The sequence below is a fragment of the Pyxicephalus adspersus genome, chromosome 10 (genome assembly GCF_032062135.1).
Source record: "Pyxicephalus adspersus chromosome 10, UCB_Pads_2.0, whole genome shotgun sequence".
Lineage (NCBI taxonomy): Eukaryota > Metazoa > Chordata > Amphibia > Anura > Pyxicephalidae > Pyxicephalus > Pyxicephalus adspersus.
Genome location: NC_092867.1, coordinates 31,507,452 through 31,526,629, shown reverse-complemented (window position 1 = coordinate 31,526,629; position 19,178 = coordinate 31,507,452). Strand labels below are relative to the sequence as shown.

The window sequence follows — 19,178 nt, the reverse complement described above, 5'->3', positions numbered from 1 at the left end:
TTTACATCACCTGAACAAACCACGTGTCCCCAGAGCTATCACATGACCTGCCGTTCCACTCCAACCTCTAATATTTAAGCAATAGCTGTATATGTGTCTTGCTATATGGGGACATTTTACGTGAGACAATATGGCAGACTGCGATATAGTTTAGTCTTCAACAAAATGGCGACGCCCATTGGCTTTCTAGTTTTAATAGAAGACCAAAGTGCGGTTCTCTTGTGTTTGTGTTCTCTGAGGTCATCTGGGCTGGTGAGGATTCAGAACTTCGTAGTGGCATTCTTCCATTCAGTGTGCTTGGTGATAGTCGTCTGATGGTTCTCTGCCTGTCAGGGTTTATAGCCATAACCACCATGACAGCTCTGTGATGGCGTCATTTCCTGCCTTGCCGTCTTAAGGTAAGATATGTCAATGAGTTATTTTTGGGTACAATATGGACCATGCTGTATGTGTGTAAATATAACATTTACTACTGTCTGTGATTTCCTCTATCCTTCTACATCTGCATTGGTCAGCAATCTTATTGAATGGATTTCCTGCACTTGTGTTATTTTATTTCATATAGGGCTTGTGTGTGTTTACTCTGTACATCGCCTCTGATTATGCAGGCGCTATACATAATGACTGCTCCAATTTGTTAAAATATATCTCAAGCCAAATCTTATTTTTACATATGGATTTAAACGGTGAATCGGCCCCAGATAGTGAGTATGAATGGCCTGAACTTTATATTTTATTGAGAAAATTTGCCCTCACTTCCTGCTAAGCTGATGCAAGAGGAAGTTAAAGCAAATCTACAATCAAAGGCTCTTAATAAGTCAAAATCCCCCTCCCACACCTAAACAATGGTAAAGAGTACAGAAACAATTCTATATTGTCATTTCGCAGACAATCATTTACATTACATAGGTTTCCTGTATCGTAGTAATCAGCAAATGCATTTTCTGTCTTTTCTATTTACCCAAAACATGACACCTAACACCTAAGCCTTCCTCTCTGTACAAGAGGTGGGGGTTCTTCTTTATGTGACCATGCACACTTCCTATTGTATGTCCAGCGGTGGGGTCCTTATAGAGGGGAACAGCCCAGCACAGGTAAATCTGCAGTGCTGGCTAAGTAGTCCCTGCACCTAGGAAAGGGCAAGGGACCCGGTGAGTGTATCATAGGCTTTATTAGCAATGGTTTGTTTTCTACTATATATGATCACAGTTTCTCTAAGGCTACATACACACGTGCAATAAGTATCGCTGGAAAGGATCGTTAACGATCCTTTCCAATGACTAACTACTCTGCTATGCATGAACGAGTGCTGTACATACAGCACCATTCTGCTCTATAGAGAGTGGAGGGAAGAACCACGGAGCGGCACCCCCCTGTGCTCTCTCTCCCCCTTTACTTTCATTCCGATCGTTTGTCGTCCATTGTCTGTGGATCCATGATGGCCGATGAGCACTGTACACACGCTAGATTTTATCATATGTAAATGAACTGTATTGGTAATTCATGTCATGATAATTGTCACCTGAGATGACTAGTTATTAGTGTCAGGGGAAAATCTGATGTGCGTGCCTGTCCCCCCGACCTTAACAGATTGATGAACAAATGTTCAGGAATGACTGTTGTTTATTCCTAATGAGAAGAGCACAACAGGGCGCCGCTAACTTGTCTTCCCCCATCCTCTCCCCATAGAATAAAATGGTGTTGTGTGTACAGTGCTCCTTCATTCATCTGTCACTGTACACAGTCACAAAGATTGTTTCCAGAGACAGTCAACTAACACATACTAATCTACTGTCCCTCCCCCTTTGATCTGTTTAGGAAGGAAGTTTTGTACACATGCACAGTGTTTGTTGCTGGACACAATGGTTAGTGATCAATTCCAAAGATCAAGCATTTTACAGATAGCAACCTTCTGTTCTGCAGAAAGGAAAAGACACGTGGGAGGCACCCTGCTGCATCCTCCCCAGTATAAAACAGTAGCAGCTATCTATGGTGGTTATTTAGTGACCCGACACAGCCAATGAAATGAAGTCATCGATCAACTGCAGATTTTAGATGATCATTTGATGATATTTTTCCTGACAGCACTGCGTAATATGATGGCGCTATATAAAGCCTGTTTATTATTACTATATAATTATTATTAATAATATTATTATTAAATATAATTGGCAAATTGCAGGTTTTAATTTATCAATGCTTAAAGTAATCATGTCCTTACATATAGAGATAATCTGAGAAGTTAAAATGATATGAGAGGTATCCTCTCTTCTCAATGTAGACCCTGGGCGTATTTATACATTTTAGAAGTCACATTCACTGTGATCAGATCTTACCATTAAAAAAGGGGGGAAATAGCAAACTATTGTGAAAAAATAGACTTTACAAAAGTTTGTTCTCACATGTTAAGATCCATGCATGTAAAATAGACCCTCGGGGAGTGAATGAATTTCTGTGTGTTGAATTCTAATCTGATCATCACGTAAACCATAGTAGTTGGTAAAAGCAACTTTTTTTTAATAAACAGTGCGCATTGTTGTACTTTATACCTTTATAAAAACATCAATAAACAGAAAGCTTATTTATTGGCAAAAGCTTAACACAAAAGCAAACACCATCTGTAACTGCTTCTCAGAACCGTTTTGCTCTATTCACATCTGTGAATCAGGTTTTGGAGAGGAATTGGTGTTGAGTAAGCGAGCCCGTGCTTTTAGGGCTTAGGTTTTGGATAAGGCTAAACTAAGGGTTTTAGTTCCTAACATGACCCCTTTAAGAGTTTCTTCTGTTTGATTGGTCATTACTCTTTAGTGTATTAGACATCGTAACATAGAAATTCTTCTTTGTCTCACAATACTTCATGGATGAACCTCCCTACCTAGATCCGAGGAAAATGTTCTAATATATGAAGTCTATCAGACAATCCTGACTGCTACCAATATTTTTTCACACTTCATCTCATGATTAAGCCACCTCAGTGACTCTAGGATAAGTGGATGGGCCTAAACAAACAAATGCTTTTCTTGGATAACTTGAGATCGGATAATCTGAGGCAAACACCTAGTGATTAAAATCAATCCCTAGGCATTTTTTGTTTTGCCGTAGCACGCAATTACACAAATTTAGAATCTAAACCAGAAATTTAGTTTTTCGAGCTTTAGCTACAATATTTTTTTATTTCTGATACCTGAATATGTTATTTTTATTTCAGACAAAAATGTATGAGTTATTAAGAGTAATTGTATTTTTTTATTTAAGTCAAACAAGTTAAGCCAGGGCTATGGGCAAAGAATATTTTCATTCTTCTTTGCTTACAAACACCCCTTTCATACCCAAGAGAACAATGTGCATGCTGGTTCACCATACTCTGTCCTAGTAGTATTATGTAGTAGATGGTTATATAACAAAACAGATCATTCTTATTGTGTGTGTCTGTGTGTGTAATCAGACGCCGTCATAGAAGTCTTTTTAGTTTGAGTACAGTGATAAAATGAAATAAAAAATGTGGGCACTTAGACGGTCTGAAGAACAAATGGTTCTCCTTTCATGATACCATTATACTACAGGGTAATGAAAGGTTACATTTCATTTTATTCTGGATGATTGGCTCATACAAGATTCTGGATGATTGGCTTATACAAATCCGTCCCATCTAGCTGTCATAACCTTTATGACAATGGCAGCAATGTATTGCCTTAAGCTACGTACACACTTCCAATTATTATCGTTGGAAAACGAACGACCAACGATACTGCACGATATCTACGAACGATCGTATAGCACCGATCCTGCACATAGAGATAACGACACGATCGTTCGTAGATATTGTAGACACAATAGATACGATCGTTTGAGCGATAGAGGAACTATGTGCACGACAGGAAAGTGAACGAACGTTCGTTCATTACGCATGCTCAGATCATGGACGATCAACGAACGACCGTACACACGAACGATGTTCAACGATCGTCGTCCAATCCGATCCGCCGGTCCGGTCGTTCGTTTCCAACGACTTTCCTCGTTCGTTGGCGTCATTGGTTACTTTTTTACGAACGATTTTTTGCCAAATCGATCGTTCGTCGTTCGTTTTGAAAGATAAAAATTGGAAGTGTGTACGCACCTTTAGTGTTGTCAGCCTTCAACACAAAGTGCTGTTTCTGGGTGAGAAGCAGTAAAGCATGACATCAAACACACTGTAAAATAGATTTCAAGTTTGCATACATACCTTTTTTTTTTCTTTGGTAATATAATGAGGAGCATACTATGAGAATTGACATTTTTATGCAAAGCAAGATGTATGGGAATGTAATGTTTTGCAGTGTCTTATTTGTATAACTTTTGGTATCATTGAGGCTAACAAAGTCATTGGGCCTGATTTGTTAAAGCTCTCCAAACTCCAGCAAACCTGGAATGGATCTGGTACAGGATTGAAAACAAATTACTTTTAAGAAATCCATTGCAGGATTGCTGGATCACCCAGTTTCACTGATTAAATTGTATTCTCTCCAGCCCTGAAGAGCTTTAATAAATCAGGTCCTTTATTTCCCATTTGCTATAGTTTATGTGACAATTGCTTATTTTGTTCACCATTCTTTTTCTGGCTTCTTTTTCAGTTCTGTTTCCTAGAAAGGAGGGCAATAGTCTACGCAGAGATGACTTCTGAAGCAACCATTGCTCCATCAAGGAACAGGCTTCCAAACTCAGGATATAGAGACTACCACTTGCTCCGTTCCTTTGTGGCAGGAGGTAAAATGTAATTTAAATGTAAATAGTGTACACTGACCAGATAACATGCCCCAGTGCAGTTTTAAAAATCATTCCGAAAAAAAAAAGAAAAATGTGTGGAAGAATTTAAAAACTGAAGAACTGTATGTGGCCTGCTTCTTCTTCTTTTACATTCTCCATAGTTTGCCTGAAAAGATTTCCTTTAAACACCCAGTCTGGATATGTTCAAGGTCAAATTGAAATTACCATCCTAAAGGATCTGTAGTTTGGCAAAGATTTTTCTTTAAAGAAAATCCCATCCAATGCAGCCACCTAAAAAATTCATGCCCTCCTCCTGCAGTTTTGCATGCTGCATTCCTGCTGGGTTCCTGTCCTTAGGCATACACATGCCTTGGCTATATTTGTTCCTATGTATAGCCTGTACCAAGGACAAATTCCAATTATTGTTTATGCAGTCCCCATGTCTCCAATTGTTTTATGCATATTGGGGCCACTCCTCCCCAACCTATGCTAAATTATTACTGTTGTTATCTTTTATTTATAAAGTTCCAACATATTAAGCAATGCTGTACAATAAATAGGAATGTCAGTTTCAGGATACAAAACAAAATGGTTAAAAGTTGAATTCACAGATTTAAACAGCTCATTAAAATGAAATGTAGGCTATAGTTCATGTGTTATTTTATTTGCTGCTAGGACTTACAGTAAAACTTCTTTTTTTTGCCTTTTTAGGGGTTGCCAGTTGTTGTGCTAAAACAACCATTGCACCTTTGGATAGAATTAAAATTCTCTTTCAAGCACAAAATGTCCACTACAGACACTTGGGTAAGAACAATTTTATATTGCATAATGTGACTTTATTTTTAAGATTTCTTTCCATGATGTTAAAGAATTTGGTTTAAAACCAAAACCTTTTTATCTGACTAAAAAAACAATATCATGTTTGCACCTATTACCAATCATCCTAATGAACCACTCCACTTGACTCTCATCCCCCTTCCAGTTGGCAGCAATATTGTGTGCCTGCCATGCTTGCTCCTTCTATTTGTCTACCTTTAGGGTCTATCAGATTGGATTGTGCATTTTGGATTTCCATTCACTGTTTCTGAAATCTTTCATGTCTGCAGGTGTACTCTCCACCATAAAAGCTGTGAAACAGAAAGAAGGCTTCCTAGGATTTTATAAAGGGAATGGCGCCATGATGGTCAGAATCTTTCCATATGGGGCAATACAGTTTATGGCATTTGACAGATACAAAAAGGTATTGTTCTTCTCATTCCTGTAACGTACAGCTAAGTATTAGGAATCTGTTTTGCCTAAGAATTTATCAGGTATTATTAGGGTCTGTATAGTTCTTTTAATTGCATTTTGGCACAGGAGACATGTGTCCTTAGACGATAGTGGCAAAGAGAAAGCTTTTCATTGTATTTAAGCATTATTTACACATTGTCACATCACATTTAAAGCCAGGATAGAATCAGAACAACATGAAAGAAAATGTTCTCTATAGGATGTGTTGCTTTGTTTGGGCCTCATTGATAAAAATCCGGGCCTGGGTAAAGCGGCAACAAACTTTCTAGATGTCAGGGTCAAGTTAAGGGAACTATATAAATTGGGTGGGTGCTCATATTTTCCTGTAATATAATTGATGCTGGGGTGTCTGAACATCTGCCTTGAGTGAATGTGTTCAGTTATCTGCTATAAAAACTTACTTTTCAATCATTCCTCTATGTCTTACTTCCGTCAAAATGATTACCCAGTTAAAGCAGGAATTATCTAGCTTGTAATGGGGCGTAGCAGTAAATATACTTCTTTACAGGTGTGCAAACAGAAAAACTGTTATTTACTGAGAGTGACTCAGACCAGCCCTGGAAACCTTATTGTAAAGAAGTGAGTATCCACCAAGTGGTGCCATTCAAGCAGTTGGGCAGAAGACAGAAAATCTTGTTCTGCTCTACATATTTGTTTACTAGTTGTAAACGTTAATGGAGTCATAAAAAAATTATTACACAGTGGCGAGTAAAGGTTTAAGGTCCTCATGCTTTATACGGTTTATGAACTTTGTAGCTTTAAACTCTCTTATGATTGCAACAAACCTGTTTGTCATTATTGTGTCACATTAAAGTGAACCTGTCCTTTTTAACCATGCCCCTCTGCTGCTGAACTACATATTTTTACTTGTCATTCTTTCTTCTGCTGCTTCATTTGAGTATCTGGAACAAAGAGAAATACATTGCACTTTTGGAGATAAAGATAATGTGGCGCTTTCCCTTTTCTCCCAACTATGCAACACTGGGTTCCGAAGCCACCAATCACCGGGCAAAGACATGTAATATGGGGCTGAAACAGAGTCCCTGGAGTTTACCATTACACAGGGTTCTTATGATGATCCAGCAGACAAATAGGGTGGTGGAAAAGTGAGTAAAAGCAGCAGGAATAGAGAGGCAGCATTTACGTGAACCTGTATTTTTCCCCTGCATGGGTAAAGCACAGGTTTAGTTTAATGCCGGTCAAATACTAGCAGATATTTTCCCAAATAAGTACAAGTTTTTCTCATGTGTATCAGGGATGACACTTCTTTGTTAAACAAAGCACAGACCTAGATATGTCACACCTAGTGCAGTTGTATAAGCATTACAAATGATAATGTATTTATGTATATGAAACTGGTGTTTACATAGAAGGCCTCTGAATGAATGCAGTCAATTGAGTCTGAACTGAGCCTGTGGCACCAGGATATTTTGCATGTATATAGTTGCTAAAGTGATCTTTCAGTAGTCAGACACTCCAAAACAAATGTACAATATAAACAATGAGATGAGCTGCATGCAGTGAATGGTAAGTTGTAGCCTAACACATATAATCATTGTATTGCACTTGGTGAATAGTCATGGGCAGATTTTATTGTGTCTGAAAATCACTTTCATAACCAAATGGTAATGCAGTGCAGATAAGTTCCCATTTGGTCACAGATTGATTTAAGATCTGACACTTTCAGTAGCCTGATACATTTTTCATCAATAAGCCATACAGTTATTTATAAGGGGTGGTATTTTAAAGAGAAATAGTTCTCAACATACTGAACTCGTTTCTAGACAATTTAACAACTCCTGTTTTAGAAACTAAATGATCATTTACAGATGGGGACAGCTTCTTCAACCACACTTCTTCCTGAGGTCTGAATATGTAATGCATACATTGAAAGAACATTAAACCATTAAATTAGTGTTTCTTGACCTTTATAATACGAGGGTATTATTGAAATAATTTTTAGGTCCTCAGGGAACCCCTGCTTTAATTACTATATCTTCAACTCACAGCACATTAGCATGGTGGTCAGTATAAAGAATGCCTCTTACATTGCTGGCCATTAGGAAGAATGCCACCCATACAGATAGCCAAAAAGATCATTGGTCCCACTTAAACTGACCCAAGAGGCCAAATTGCTCAAAGAACCCCCAGCAACCTCCAGAGAAACCCTGGTTGAGTTAGCTCATACCTGCATATCCAATTCACATTTGGATTGTAAATATAGTCTGAGCTAAATACTGATTAAATAGCAATCCTGGCCTTGTAACAAAAACACTCTCAAAACCAAATAAATAAAACCCTGTTTGAGGATAAAGGTTAGTTAAATTGTATTGCAACAACATTCTTTTCTTCATATCCTGTTTGACCATGTCATGTTTACATGATGTCACAACACCACAGTATTTATTTTCATAATCACATTCTTATAATTTAACTAACTTAAACATTCTTTTTTTAAAATTTTTTTAACAGTTTATACGCAAGACTATCAACAGGTCTGAACATTTACACAGATTAATGGCTGGATCAATGGCTGGTAAAGTATCAGTACACAAACATCTTTTTGGAAGTTCTCAATTATGTTAGGAAATTGGAAATTTCATTTTAGATATAAATCCATGCAGAAATCACATAGATATTGTATGTAATATGAATAAGACACTAAATAATAATATCTAAATAGAAAACTTTATTTGCTGACCTTTGGCTGTTTAGATTAAAATGCATATTAAAAGGCAGTAGGGAATCATGGGCATTTATGTCAAATAATGATAAGCCTCCTAAATCAACATTTGGTGTTCAGCAATAACTGCAGTGCACTCATTTTACCCACCCATTTAAATTTCCAGGTCTCTTTTCCAAGCCCTTTAGAGGCTTTGGGCCTGTTTTATTAAAGCTCTCCAAGGCTGGAGAGGATACACTTTCATCAGTGAAGCTGGGTGTTTAGAAAACCAGAAATAGATCTGGTCCAGGATTCAAAACCTTTGCTAGCAAATATCTAATTACTTTGATGAAATCCATTCCAAGTTTGCTGGATCACCTAGCTGCACTCATGAAAATGTATTCTCTCCAGCCTTGGAGAGCTTTAATAAATCAGGACCTATGTTTTCTTGTGCTGAAACATTAGAAAGGTTACATTTTTACCGACCTACAGAATGGATCCCTGCGTAAATGTCACCACGTTCAGAACACTGTTTAACCCAGAAAGTTTTTTAGTGGGGTGAGAAAAAATTGTAGGTGAGTGGCAGCCCCTGTATTGTGACCCAAATCTTTAGTAACTACCCAAAAACATACAGGTGGTTACTGAAATGTGCCGGGGAGGGGAGCCTGGCTAAAAGAGGCTGGGGAGAACACTGCAGCAGTTGGCAGCAATGCAGTCCAGTGGCCTGCCTAACCCAGACACGGTTTTGTAGATTCCTATGTCACAATAGATTTAGTGAATCTAAAGGACAATCTGTTCCCCTTGTTGAACGACATTTGTCCTCACTTTATTTTCTCTTCAGTGGAAAAAAAAGTGAGAAGAATGTCTTCAACATGCCATCTGTTAATTCAAAAATGGTTTGTCTGGAGTTTAATTTTTATTTTCTTTATGTTAGGTATTACGGCAGTTATGTGTACTTATCCGCTGGATATGGTCAGAGCTCGCCTTGCATTTCAAGTGAAAGGAGAACACAAATACAATGGGATCATCGATGCTTTCAAGAGTATTTACACAAAGGTAAGTACAAAGACAATTAACCCACAATTAGGTTGTGGGTATACAAGATGGAATCAGAGTTCCTGGAAGAAATCAGGACAAACATGTCTACATTTTGCATTAATATACATCCAGGTTTATAGTACATCTACTGGTAAAGCTGACCATCCAAATCCCACAAGGGTTTGTGGAATTTGTATCATCAATATCAGAGCGTTAAAATGACTGTGGAAGTATATAGACATTGGTGGTATTCTACTATCACTTTGTACATGTGTATACATTGTACAGAAATGTTATGTTTTATTATCTGTTTATGTAATTATTAGGAAGGAGGATTCCGTGGGTATTACAGAGGTCTTGTGCCCACTGTCATAGGAATGGCACCTTATGCAGGTAAGTTACCAGTTTTCTAATTCATTATCATGTGGGATTAGGAGAAATTGTAGCTTTAAACTGTCATCCAGATTCATGATCTAAAGCTACATACACACGTCCAATGGTTCTCGCCCGATAATCAGCTCAGGGCCGATATCGGAGGAGAATCTGGCATGTGTACAGCGCCCATCGCCCGAACGACCATCTGGTGGATCCACGGACGATGGACGACGAACGATCTTAATGCAAGGGGAGGGAGAGAGCGTGCAGTGGGGTGCCACTCTGTCGTTCGCCCCCTCCCCTCTCCTTGGAGCAGAATGGTGCTGTATGTACAGCACTCGTTCATGCATCGTGCAGTCGCTAATTATTGCACGTGTGTATGTAGCCTTAGAGAAACTGTGATCATATATATTATAAAACAATCCATTGCTAATAAAGTCTATGATACACTCACCAGGTCCTTTGCCAGCACAGTTCCTAGGTGCAGAGACCACTAAGCCAGCACTGCGGATTTACCTGTGCTGGGCTGTTCCCCTCTCAATGCTACAGATGCTGTTCATGCATTGTGCAGTGCTTAATCGTTGGAAAGGATTGTGAAATAATTGCACGTGTGTACCCAGCTTAACTGGAATTTAAAGAATGGGAACTGTGTTTTTATAGGACTAGCGTTACATGAATTCAGGTACACTAGTTATACAGCATGATTTTAAAATCTACTGCAAGTTTATATAATAATGAAGCTGAAGGAACATTTATTTTAAAGGAGTTTGCAAAGTTTATGTAAAATAGTTTTCTTAAATACCAATATGTGGGATCCAGGGAGATTGGCTCTGAACCAGAAACTATTGGTCCATAAGCACACCACACTGCTTTATCTATGTGGGAGCAGCATTGCTACTGTAGGACACCAGCCACTGCTCACTATGCCATGATGCTTTGTTAGTCTTAGTGGCCAGCCACACAACTGGGTTGTGTTGGGTTAGAGAGGCAATTTAAGGGAAGAATATGCAAGGAAGGGAAATGGGGGGGGGTTTAGAAAATAATATTAATTTCTATTCTATATTATTTTTACAGTAAACTCATTTCTCATCAGAAAGTATACATGTACAATATTTTTCTTATACAGTATTTAAAGATATAAAATGACAATTGGCACTTTTAAACTGACTAATCTGCTCATGTTGAAACAAAATGTATTGTCATGTGACCATCATTTTCTTTCACAGGCTTCTCATTTTTCACTTTTGAGACCCTAAAGACTGCTGGACTCAAACACGCACCAGAACTACTAGGGAAACCATCCCTTGACAATCCAGATGTCATGGTGCTCAAGACGCCTGTCAGCTTATGCTGTGGTGGGATTGCTGGAGCCATTTCACAGACCATCTCGTATGTAGATTTCGCTATAAATATTTAAACTTAAGTGATTCATAAACCCTATTTACCACTTGAATGGAAAGCAAGCAGAAAAGTCATAATGGCATGATGATGAATAAATGTGTGCTGCTGTCCAATGATATCACTGTAAATAACTTTAGGAAGCAGGTTCTCATTATCACAATTCATCACCCACTTGCAGAGAACAACCAACTTATTTTGTGTAAAAACCCCCATTGTTTCTTGTGTACATATGGCATTAATTGTCACAGAAAAATGTCTACATACAGTATACCTGTGTAGATTCTTTTCCCCTTTGCCAACCTGTGCGGGCAGTTTTACAGAAATTGTTGAAACCCGTCTTGCCTATGTTTTATATATGCCAATTGTAGCCACTAGATGGTGCTGTACACACAGCAAATTCTGCATATAATGTAATCTGCACGAACAAGGGGAAAATATACATTATTATTATTATTATTATTATTATTAATAATAATAAACAGGATTTTATTAGCGTCAACATATTACGCAGTGCTGTACATTAAATAGGGGGTTGCAAATGACAGACAGATACGGACAGTGACACAGGCGGAGAGGACCCTGCCCCAAAGAGCTTACAATCTAGTAATATCAGTGTTTCCCAAGCTTTCTTAAGTTGCAGCACATATTTTACATTAGAAAAAATCCCATGGCACACCACTAAACAAAAATGTCACATAGACAGGTTAAATACCTACCTGCTGCCATCTAGTGTAAAAGTATTTCTTTGTATAGTATAGACAAATGAGGACAAATTATTTGCCGTAAAAAAATAATAATTTTCGGACCATATAACTGAAATTGGATTTTACCGTGGCACAGTGGTTGAAAATAACAGGTCCATAATGACATGGTTTCATGAGTATGGTGTAGAACGGTAGTCGAGAACCAGGCATTTAACCCTTGAGATATATTGGCTTACAGATACAGGTTTTCTCATATAAAAAAATTTCAAATGCAGTTTTAACTAAATGGGCTCACATGTCAACAGGCACACTCCAAAAATCACAAAGAGAGAGATGGGGTTTGTCCTTATTAATGCCCATAGTTTTGTAATTGGTATAATGGGAAGGATAATTTAACCTTTTTTGTCCCTTTAGTTACCCCTTGGATGTCACAAGGAGGAGGATGCAGCTGTCGGCAATCTTGCCTGATTCTGAGAAGTGCCGGTAAGTTAACCTTTAATACACCTAACCTTTTTACAGCATAGGTTAATTTTATTTGCAGGCAGTCAGAGTGTGCTTATCCCTGTTTTTTTATAGTAAGGGTAAAGAAACATGGAACAGGACAGTTTAGCTGCTGTTTACTGTGGCACCAAATGTGCCTTAAAACATGTGGATATGCAGCATATAATATCCAATAATCTGGCCAGGTTAAAGCAGCTTGAAAAGATGAGCATATTAGCCAGTGTTGCACTATCCAATTCTCAATGCATACAACAACATTCATAAGTTATATTGTGTTTGTCTGACTTACTGAGGGTGGTGTTGCCCATTTGTATGGCCCTCTGTAAATGCTGTAGCTGTACATCTATTTTGTGTGTTTTGTCCTTGCGTAGTTTGAGTTGGGGTTGACCCACTGCCTTTACCACTTCTTGGGTGTGCAATCACTGCAGAGTCTGTAATTAGACTAACAAAATGGGTAAGGAAACCACCAAATAAAAAGGTTGTCTGCAGTTGGGATTTATGATTCCAAATAGCATTGTGCTAATATGGTACATGCACAAAGTAAAGTAATAATAACATATTTTCTTTTTTTGTTCTAACAGTACCATGTTTCAAACTCTAACATTCGTCTGCAAGGAGCATGGCATTCGGAAAGGCATATACCGGGGTCTGTCTCTCAACTACATTCGCTGCATTCCTTCCCAAGCTGTGGCATTTACAACGTACGAGTTCATGAGACAGATTCTGCACTTGAACGAATCCTCTTCATAGTAACAAGAAGGTGCATCCTGAAGCCTTGAACAATAAAATCCTTGTATAGCGGGTTAATTGCAGTTATCCTCGTTTAGCTGTGCCTAAAACAAAGTGTTAAATATGTTTTATTAGATTCACCGGGACAGTAAATGCCTAGTTTTGTAATATATAAACCTTTTTTAAGAGTGATTTTATAAAGATGCCTAATTATATTTATGGATCTTCCTAATTTAATAACACACTTCTAGCTACAATAAGATAGAAACTTTCCAGCTGGCTGATTCTGTTTTTTTAAAATGTATGTAAGGTAATATAAATATATACTATACATTTGAGTTAAACTATAGAAATCCAAGACTGACTTTATTCAGTATGTATTTTGCCTGGGTAACATACAGTATATGTATATATTTTTTTTTGTTTAGTTTTGGATTTGCTGATTAAAAGTTATGTCACTTTTTTTTAATGAAGCATTAAAATGTAATAAATTATAGTAATATCACAATTTGTAAAATAATTATGCAAAATCTTGTTATTCATGGACATGTATTTTAAACAGAATCTTAAAGCTGATCTCCAGGCAAGATAATACATACACAAATGAGGTAGCTGTTATAGGTTACACAGCTCTGCCTCAACACACAGTGCTGTCTGGCAGGTAAAGGGGCCAGATTTGTTCTCTGCTGCAGGTCAGTAACACTCACAGGCCTTTGTTCTATCCCCATTCTGTGACTAGACAGTGAAATGAGAAGCAACAGACAAATTAGGTTATCTTTCTGTCCCTCTGCATTCCCTTATAGGCATGTACATGGCTCATTTGCTGCTTCTTCCTTTCCTATGCTGAGCTCTGCTTTGCAGCAAGAAATAATAAGTCAGGTATTTTAACTGCTTGCATCTTAGAATCTGATGCACTGAGCTGTATTGTATTTGTCTGCCTGGGGTTCAACTCTATTAAGAGAAATATGTAAGCTGCTATTAGTAACCTCCTTCTGAAAAAGTTAGTTGCCTGCCTGGTTTAAGATCTTTGAATGACTGACCTGGAATCAACAAGCAGCAATCAGGACTCTGGATTACCATCATAGATTTAGATTGGTGATTGATGGGTAAGCTAGATACCAGGGCAACTAGCATTTTTAGGAGAGATAAGCAATATAATTTTTCTGGGCACAAGATTTGTTTCACCAAATAAGCTGATTATGATCTAGAAAACCCAAATATTTTAGTCTGTGTGCTAATTATGACACATTAATATTATAGCTGCTCACATATTATTTGGTGTTCCTTTTGCTGCAGTATAGTATATACCATGTCATTTTTTTAGGTCCAGGGATCAACTGTAATCTGTTCTTGCTGACACAGTGCTGGGACTGAACTTTTCCTAGTGTAAAGCACATATTTATACAAGTCATGATATTTCAATAGAAAATCACAGGGTAAACCTTGCTCAGAGAGATCCAAATGTCATCTCTGTATGAAAGCCAAGGGAATTTCACATTTTGATAGTCAGAGTTGCTGTTCTTCAGGTGAATATCCTTTTGTATTGCAAGATTGCAGGCATGGCAAGCTTTTATGTGCATTTATTTTTTGTAGCTCGGTGTTCCCCATCATCATGCTAGTGGGCTAAGCATGGCAAATGTGCTTTCTGTGTGTACAAGTTCCTGGTGTATGCCTTTGCATTTATATCACTCACAATTCATGGACCTGTATAACGAGCCCTAGCACAGCTATAATTCCTCTATGGTCAGATATCTGTGCCAGTATACAATACTATAGACATGATTTACTATAGGGTAAAAATTGGTAATCAGAAGAGGAACAGATATGTTTAATGCAGTACCATGAAAATATATCCTTGCACTATTGTTTCTGCAATTGCATGAATAATAGGGTCACTGGGAGTAAATAGTAGTATATGCTAATTTGTAGATAAGATACAAGTAGATATTTTGCATTGTTTCACAAAAAGAATTTGAAATGGCTAATAAATGTTTTTTTTTTAGTTATTCATAAATTGATAATTATGCATGCACATTGTGGAAGTGTGTGGATAGGGAAGTATGCAGAAAAATGAACTAAAACAGCATGTAGGCTGCTATTATTGACCTCTGCTTTTAAAAATGCTTGTTGCCTGGCTTCTGTGCTGAACCAGTGGCTTCAATACTTTTTGCATCACCAAATCATGGTAGGTGAGCGCCTCTGATGTGATAATATCCCCTGCTAGTGGTTTGTTTGACATTGGTTAAATGAAAATATTTCTGGAAAAAATCTTTAAATGGAGACACAACAGGGTCTATTTATAAAGCAGTAAATCTGGTGAATACTGAAACATTCGCTGGTGGAGAATCTCCACGTGTTTTAATGGCAGTAACTAATTCCCCACCACGAAATGTTCCAGTGAATGTCAGATTCACTGCTTTATAAATAAATCCATATGTGCAACTGTCTGAAAGGGAAGGCTGTTGTTTTATATTGCTGGAGATTTACCTTGCATTTAGGAGAAAAAAAAACACAAAGGTGCACCTACAACTCCAATATGACATTTCATATAGATATTACATCTTGAATTAGATGTTTTTTGGCATTTAGATCAACATTTCAGTTTGTTTACCAGGAAGGTGTTTGGAGTTAATGAATTTTTTTTTGTTTTGTTCTTTAGTCCCTGCTTATTCTTCTTTTCTAGAATCTAGCTCTCATGTTTTTTACATTAATTTATATTTGCTTTATAAAAGTAAGTTGTATCATTTATCCAGATGGACATGTGTGGTGTCCTAATACAGAATTTTAAGAACAAAACATGGGATGTTGGGTTTTGTAAACTTTGTTTGTCAAGGAACAAAAACAATTTAACAACTCTTCACATTAATTGATACAAAAAGAATGGGTTGTTATAGGGTACATATGCAATATTGCTAGCTGAACTCTGGGATAAGCAAATATTGTATAACTATAGTATTGTGTTCTTGGTGTTTTGGTCTGTCCTTTATTAAACTTTTCTTCTAGTTATCTTTTATGGACATCGGCCACTTCTGCTATCTTTGCTTGTACAGTGCTTTCATATCCTTACCCTTTTAGTTTTCTGCAGGCAGGCTGTAGTCATTGTACATCTGTTCCCTCCTTGTGTGCAACATATTGATGGTGCCTCAGAGTTCTGCTCCAATGGTTTCACCCAAACTTCACTTATATGAGTAGTTCTCAGCACTGTTTCGTTAAAAGAAAACAAGAAAAAAAAACAGCAAAAAATGCATTATATGCTATAAGCACAATTCTCTGTAACCTTTTCTTCTGCCTTAAAATGTGTCATGGCTTCATGTAACAAAGTGTACAATTTCAGGTAAAAAGCTGTACATTTTTTTTTTTGTGTTTGTGTCAAAATATTTTATTTTGTCATTTTCCATCCTTATATCATGCTATGAACTATTGTGTTAAATCAGTTTATATAGATAGTATTAGTAGTAAGCTCCATTTTTCTTTTAGTAGCACCTGGACTACTGAACATTACTACTGCTGTAAACTGCACTTCATAGGTATAATCATTTGTTTCCAATTTGAATGTTTTTTTAGGTGTAATTTACCAAATCTCAATATCACATGTACATTTTTATTTTTCAGTCCGTTGGGGGGGACACCTGATATTCTAAACCTTTAAGTTATACTGATGGCTATTGTTCTGGAAGTAAACTATGGGAGACAGTCCTGCTGTAGTGACCATAGCTTCTTTTTTACCATGAATTTGATTGACAAAGTTGTTTGCACAGGTGCTCCACTGCTCCCTCTCTAACTGAATGTTTCTGATTTACCTGTGGTGTTAACATCTGAGCCTTTCAACCACAGAAACTCTTCCTAATTTCTTGACTGATAAATTTACCCCTTCGAATGTTAGGAGTGTAGCAGTCAGCTGCTTCTACTGACAGAAACGAAGGCAGTTTTTTACCTTTTCAAGTTTCCTCGTTCCTTTGTCGTTCTCCCTCTCTTCCCTGTTTACTCCACTGTTGTGATTGGACAGTGGATTTGTTACATCCCAAGTTCCAGCCTTGCCAGCTGTCTACATCCCAGAAGTAGACAGCAGACAGACATTATATGCCAGCAACACTTATATTCCATTTTATTGCAGATATAGTGTGTTATAGTGTAAATATTTTCATTTAATCATTCTTCCGGTGCATAAAATTATATTATTTCTATTTTAGAGAAGAAGATGGACATTGTATTGGGAACCTCATTAAGACCGGAAGTGTGCAGCCATTGGCTGAAGGACAATTCCTTCATACATTCCACCGCCAGTCCGGTAATATTCCAGCTACCAATCTCGTGACTGGTGATCGAGTCGTAGTAAGTGGAGAAGAGAAAAAATTCCTTGCACTCTCTACTGGCTATATTAAAGAAGTTAATGAGAATAGCATAACCTGCATTTTGGAGAGGTGTGTGTAAAACCTTATTATGCAATCAACAAAATTATGAACATGCATTGTAAAAACTAATGTTCCTCATCTAAAATATTGTAAATATTTTCTTACAGGAGCTTAGCTAAAATTTCTCAGGATACTGTTTTTAGACTTGACCACGAAGAAGGAGGTGGTGGATTGGATTCTCATTTAGGAAACTTATCAAAACTAATGGAAAATTCTCCTAAAAGGTTTGTGTTTTCATTAATCTACAATACAAAGTAGATAAATTGGAAAACAAAATAGCAAGAATAGAAGTTTTATTTGCCATTTGCTTGAAGGGGATGCTGTGAATTGTTTGTAGACTGACTTTACAGTAATATTTTCTTTTTCCTATATCTTTCTATTCAACTTTAATTTCCCACCTGTTTTATTACTCGGGTCAGCATCCCCTCCAGTGGAGTTGGTCTTGGCTTACTGGGCCTTGAATAAAAAAGTATATGCAAGTTGTTAGTAATATTGATTTTAATTCTTATTACCTCTTTCTGCTGAGGGTTATACTATACAACTTTCGGTAACTAATGTGTCCGTGATGTGCTGCTTCTAATCCTTTCTTCTCTCAGACAAGTTAAATATTTTATTATTATTAATATTACACAGTATCTATATAGTGCCATCAAATTACGCAGCGCTGTACATAGTCGTGTCACTAGTCCAAGTCCATAGTCGTGTCACTAACTGTCCCTCAAAGGAGCTCACAATCTAATATCCCTACTATAATTTATACTTCTGTCATGCAGTGAGAAACTCAGAAATCTCATCATTGACTTCAAAAAGCCTCAATTTGTTCAGTATCTAAGCTCCGTTCTGCCTCACGATGCCAAGGATATCGTGGCCAACATTTTGAAAGGTATGTGTTTAAATTATGTGTTTATTTAAAAAAAAAAAAAAAAACCTTGACAAAACGATGTCCATTTCTAAGGGATGCCAACTTCCAAACACATATAACAGAACATGTTATATGTACTAAAGATGATCTCCTAAGGGATCATCCTATCATAACGTTCAGTTCGATTATAGATATAGTTTGGTGGGATTTGCTCATTGGCTTTGGTAGCACATCGTTCAAATTCCATAACTGTAGCTCCTGCTTGTCCTTTTCACATTAAAGTTTTAAATATTCTCCCCACCACCATTGGGTGCTGGCACTTATTGCAAACTTTTCTCCGGCACAGGCTTTTTTGAGTCCTAGGTAAGCATTAGATTCATGGAAGTAAATGTATTTTTAAATTTACAGCTGCCAGCTGTGCTTGGAAACATTAACTGTATCAGCTTGTGTGTATGTAGTAT

The 19,178-nt window shown here is 37.3% G+C and overlaps 2 protein-coding genes across 2 annotated transcripts in view; both read left to right on the top strand.

The window, feature by feature from the left end:
* Positions 1–249: 249 nt before the first annotated feature.
* On the top strand, positions 250–15,623 carry SLC25A16 (solute carrier family 25 member 16). Its single transcript, XM_072425103.1, has 10 exons — positions 250–398; positions 4,611–4,743; positions 5,455–5,547; positions 5,850–5,983; positions 8,506–8,569; positions 9,630–9,751; positions 10,060–10,126; positions 11,335–11,497; positions 12,628–12,696; positions 13,296–15,623. The coding sequence occupies exons 2-10, from the start codon at positions 4,650–4,652 to the stop codon at positions 13,462–13,464; spliced, it is 975 nt and encodes a 324-aa protein (XP_072281204.1). The 5' UTR covers positions 250–398; positions 4,611–4,649; the 3' UTR covers positions 13,465–15,623.
* A 1,122-nt stretch (positions 15,624–16,745) lies between these two features.
* DNA2 (DNA replication helicase/nuclease 2) overlaps positions 16,746–19,178 on the top strand; it is a 10,670-nt gene continuing 8,237 nt past the window's right edge. Inside the window, exons 1-4 of the mRNA XM_072424906.1 lie at positions 16,746–16,777; positions 17,634–17,864; positions 17,963–18,079; positions 18,629–18,738. Coding sequence (XP_072281007.1) covers positions 16,746–16,777; positions 17,634–17,864; positions 17,963–18,079; positions 18,629–18,738 — 490 coding nt within the window. The remainder of the gene's footprint in view (positions 16,778–17,633; positions 17,865–17,962; positions 18,080–18,628; positions 18,739–19,178) is intronic.

What these genes read in the sequence shown, in the direction of transcription:
- SLC25A16 (XM_072425103.1), top strand. Translation starts at nt 4,650, where the DNA reads ATGACTTCTGAAGCAACCATTGCTCCATCAAGGAACAGGCTTCCAAAC. An exon ending in GCCATTTCACAGACCATCTC is followed by an intron (nt 11,498 to 12,627) that starts GTATGTAGATTT and finishes TTGTCCCTTTAG; the next exon opens with TTACCCCTTGGATGTCACAA. An exon ending in CCTGATTCTGAGAAGTGCCG is followed by an intron (nt 12,697 to 13,295) that starts GTAAGTTAACCT and finishes TTGTTCTAACAG; the next exon opens with TACCATGTTTCAAACTCTAA.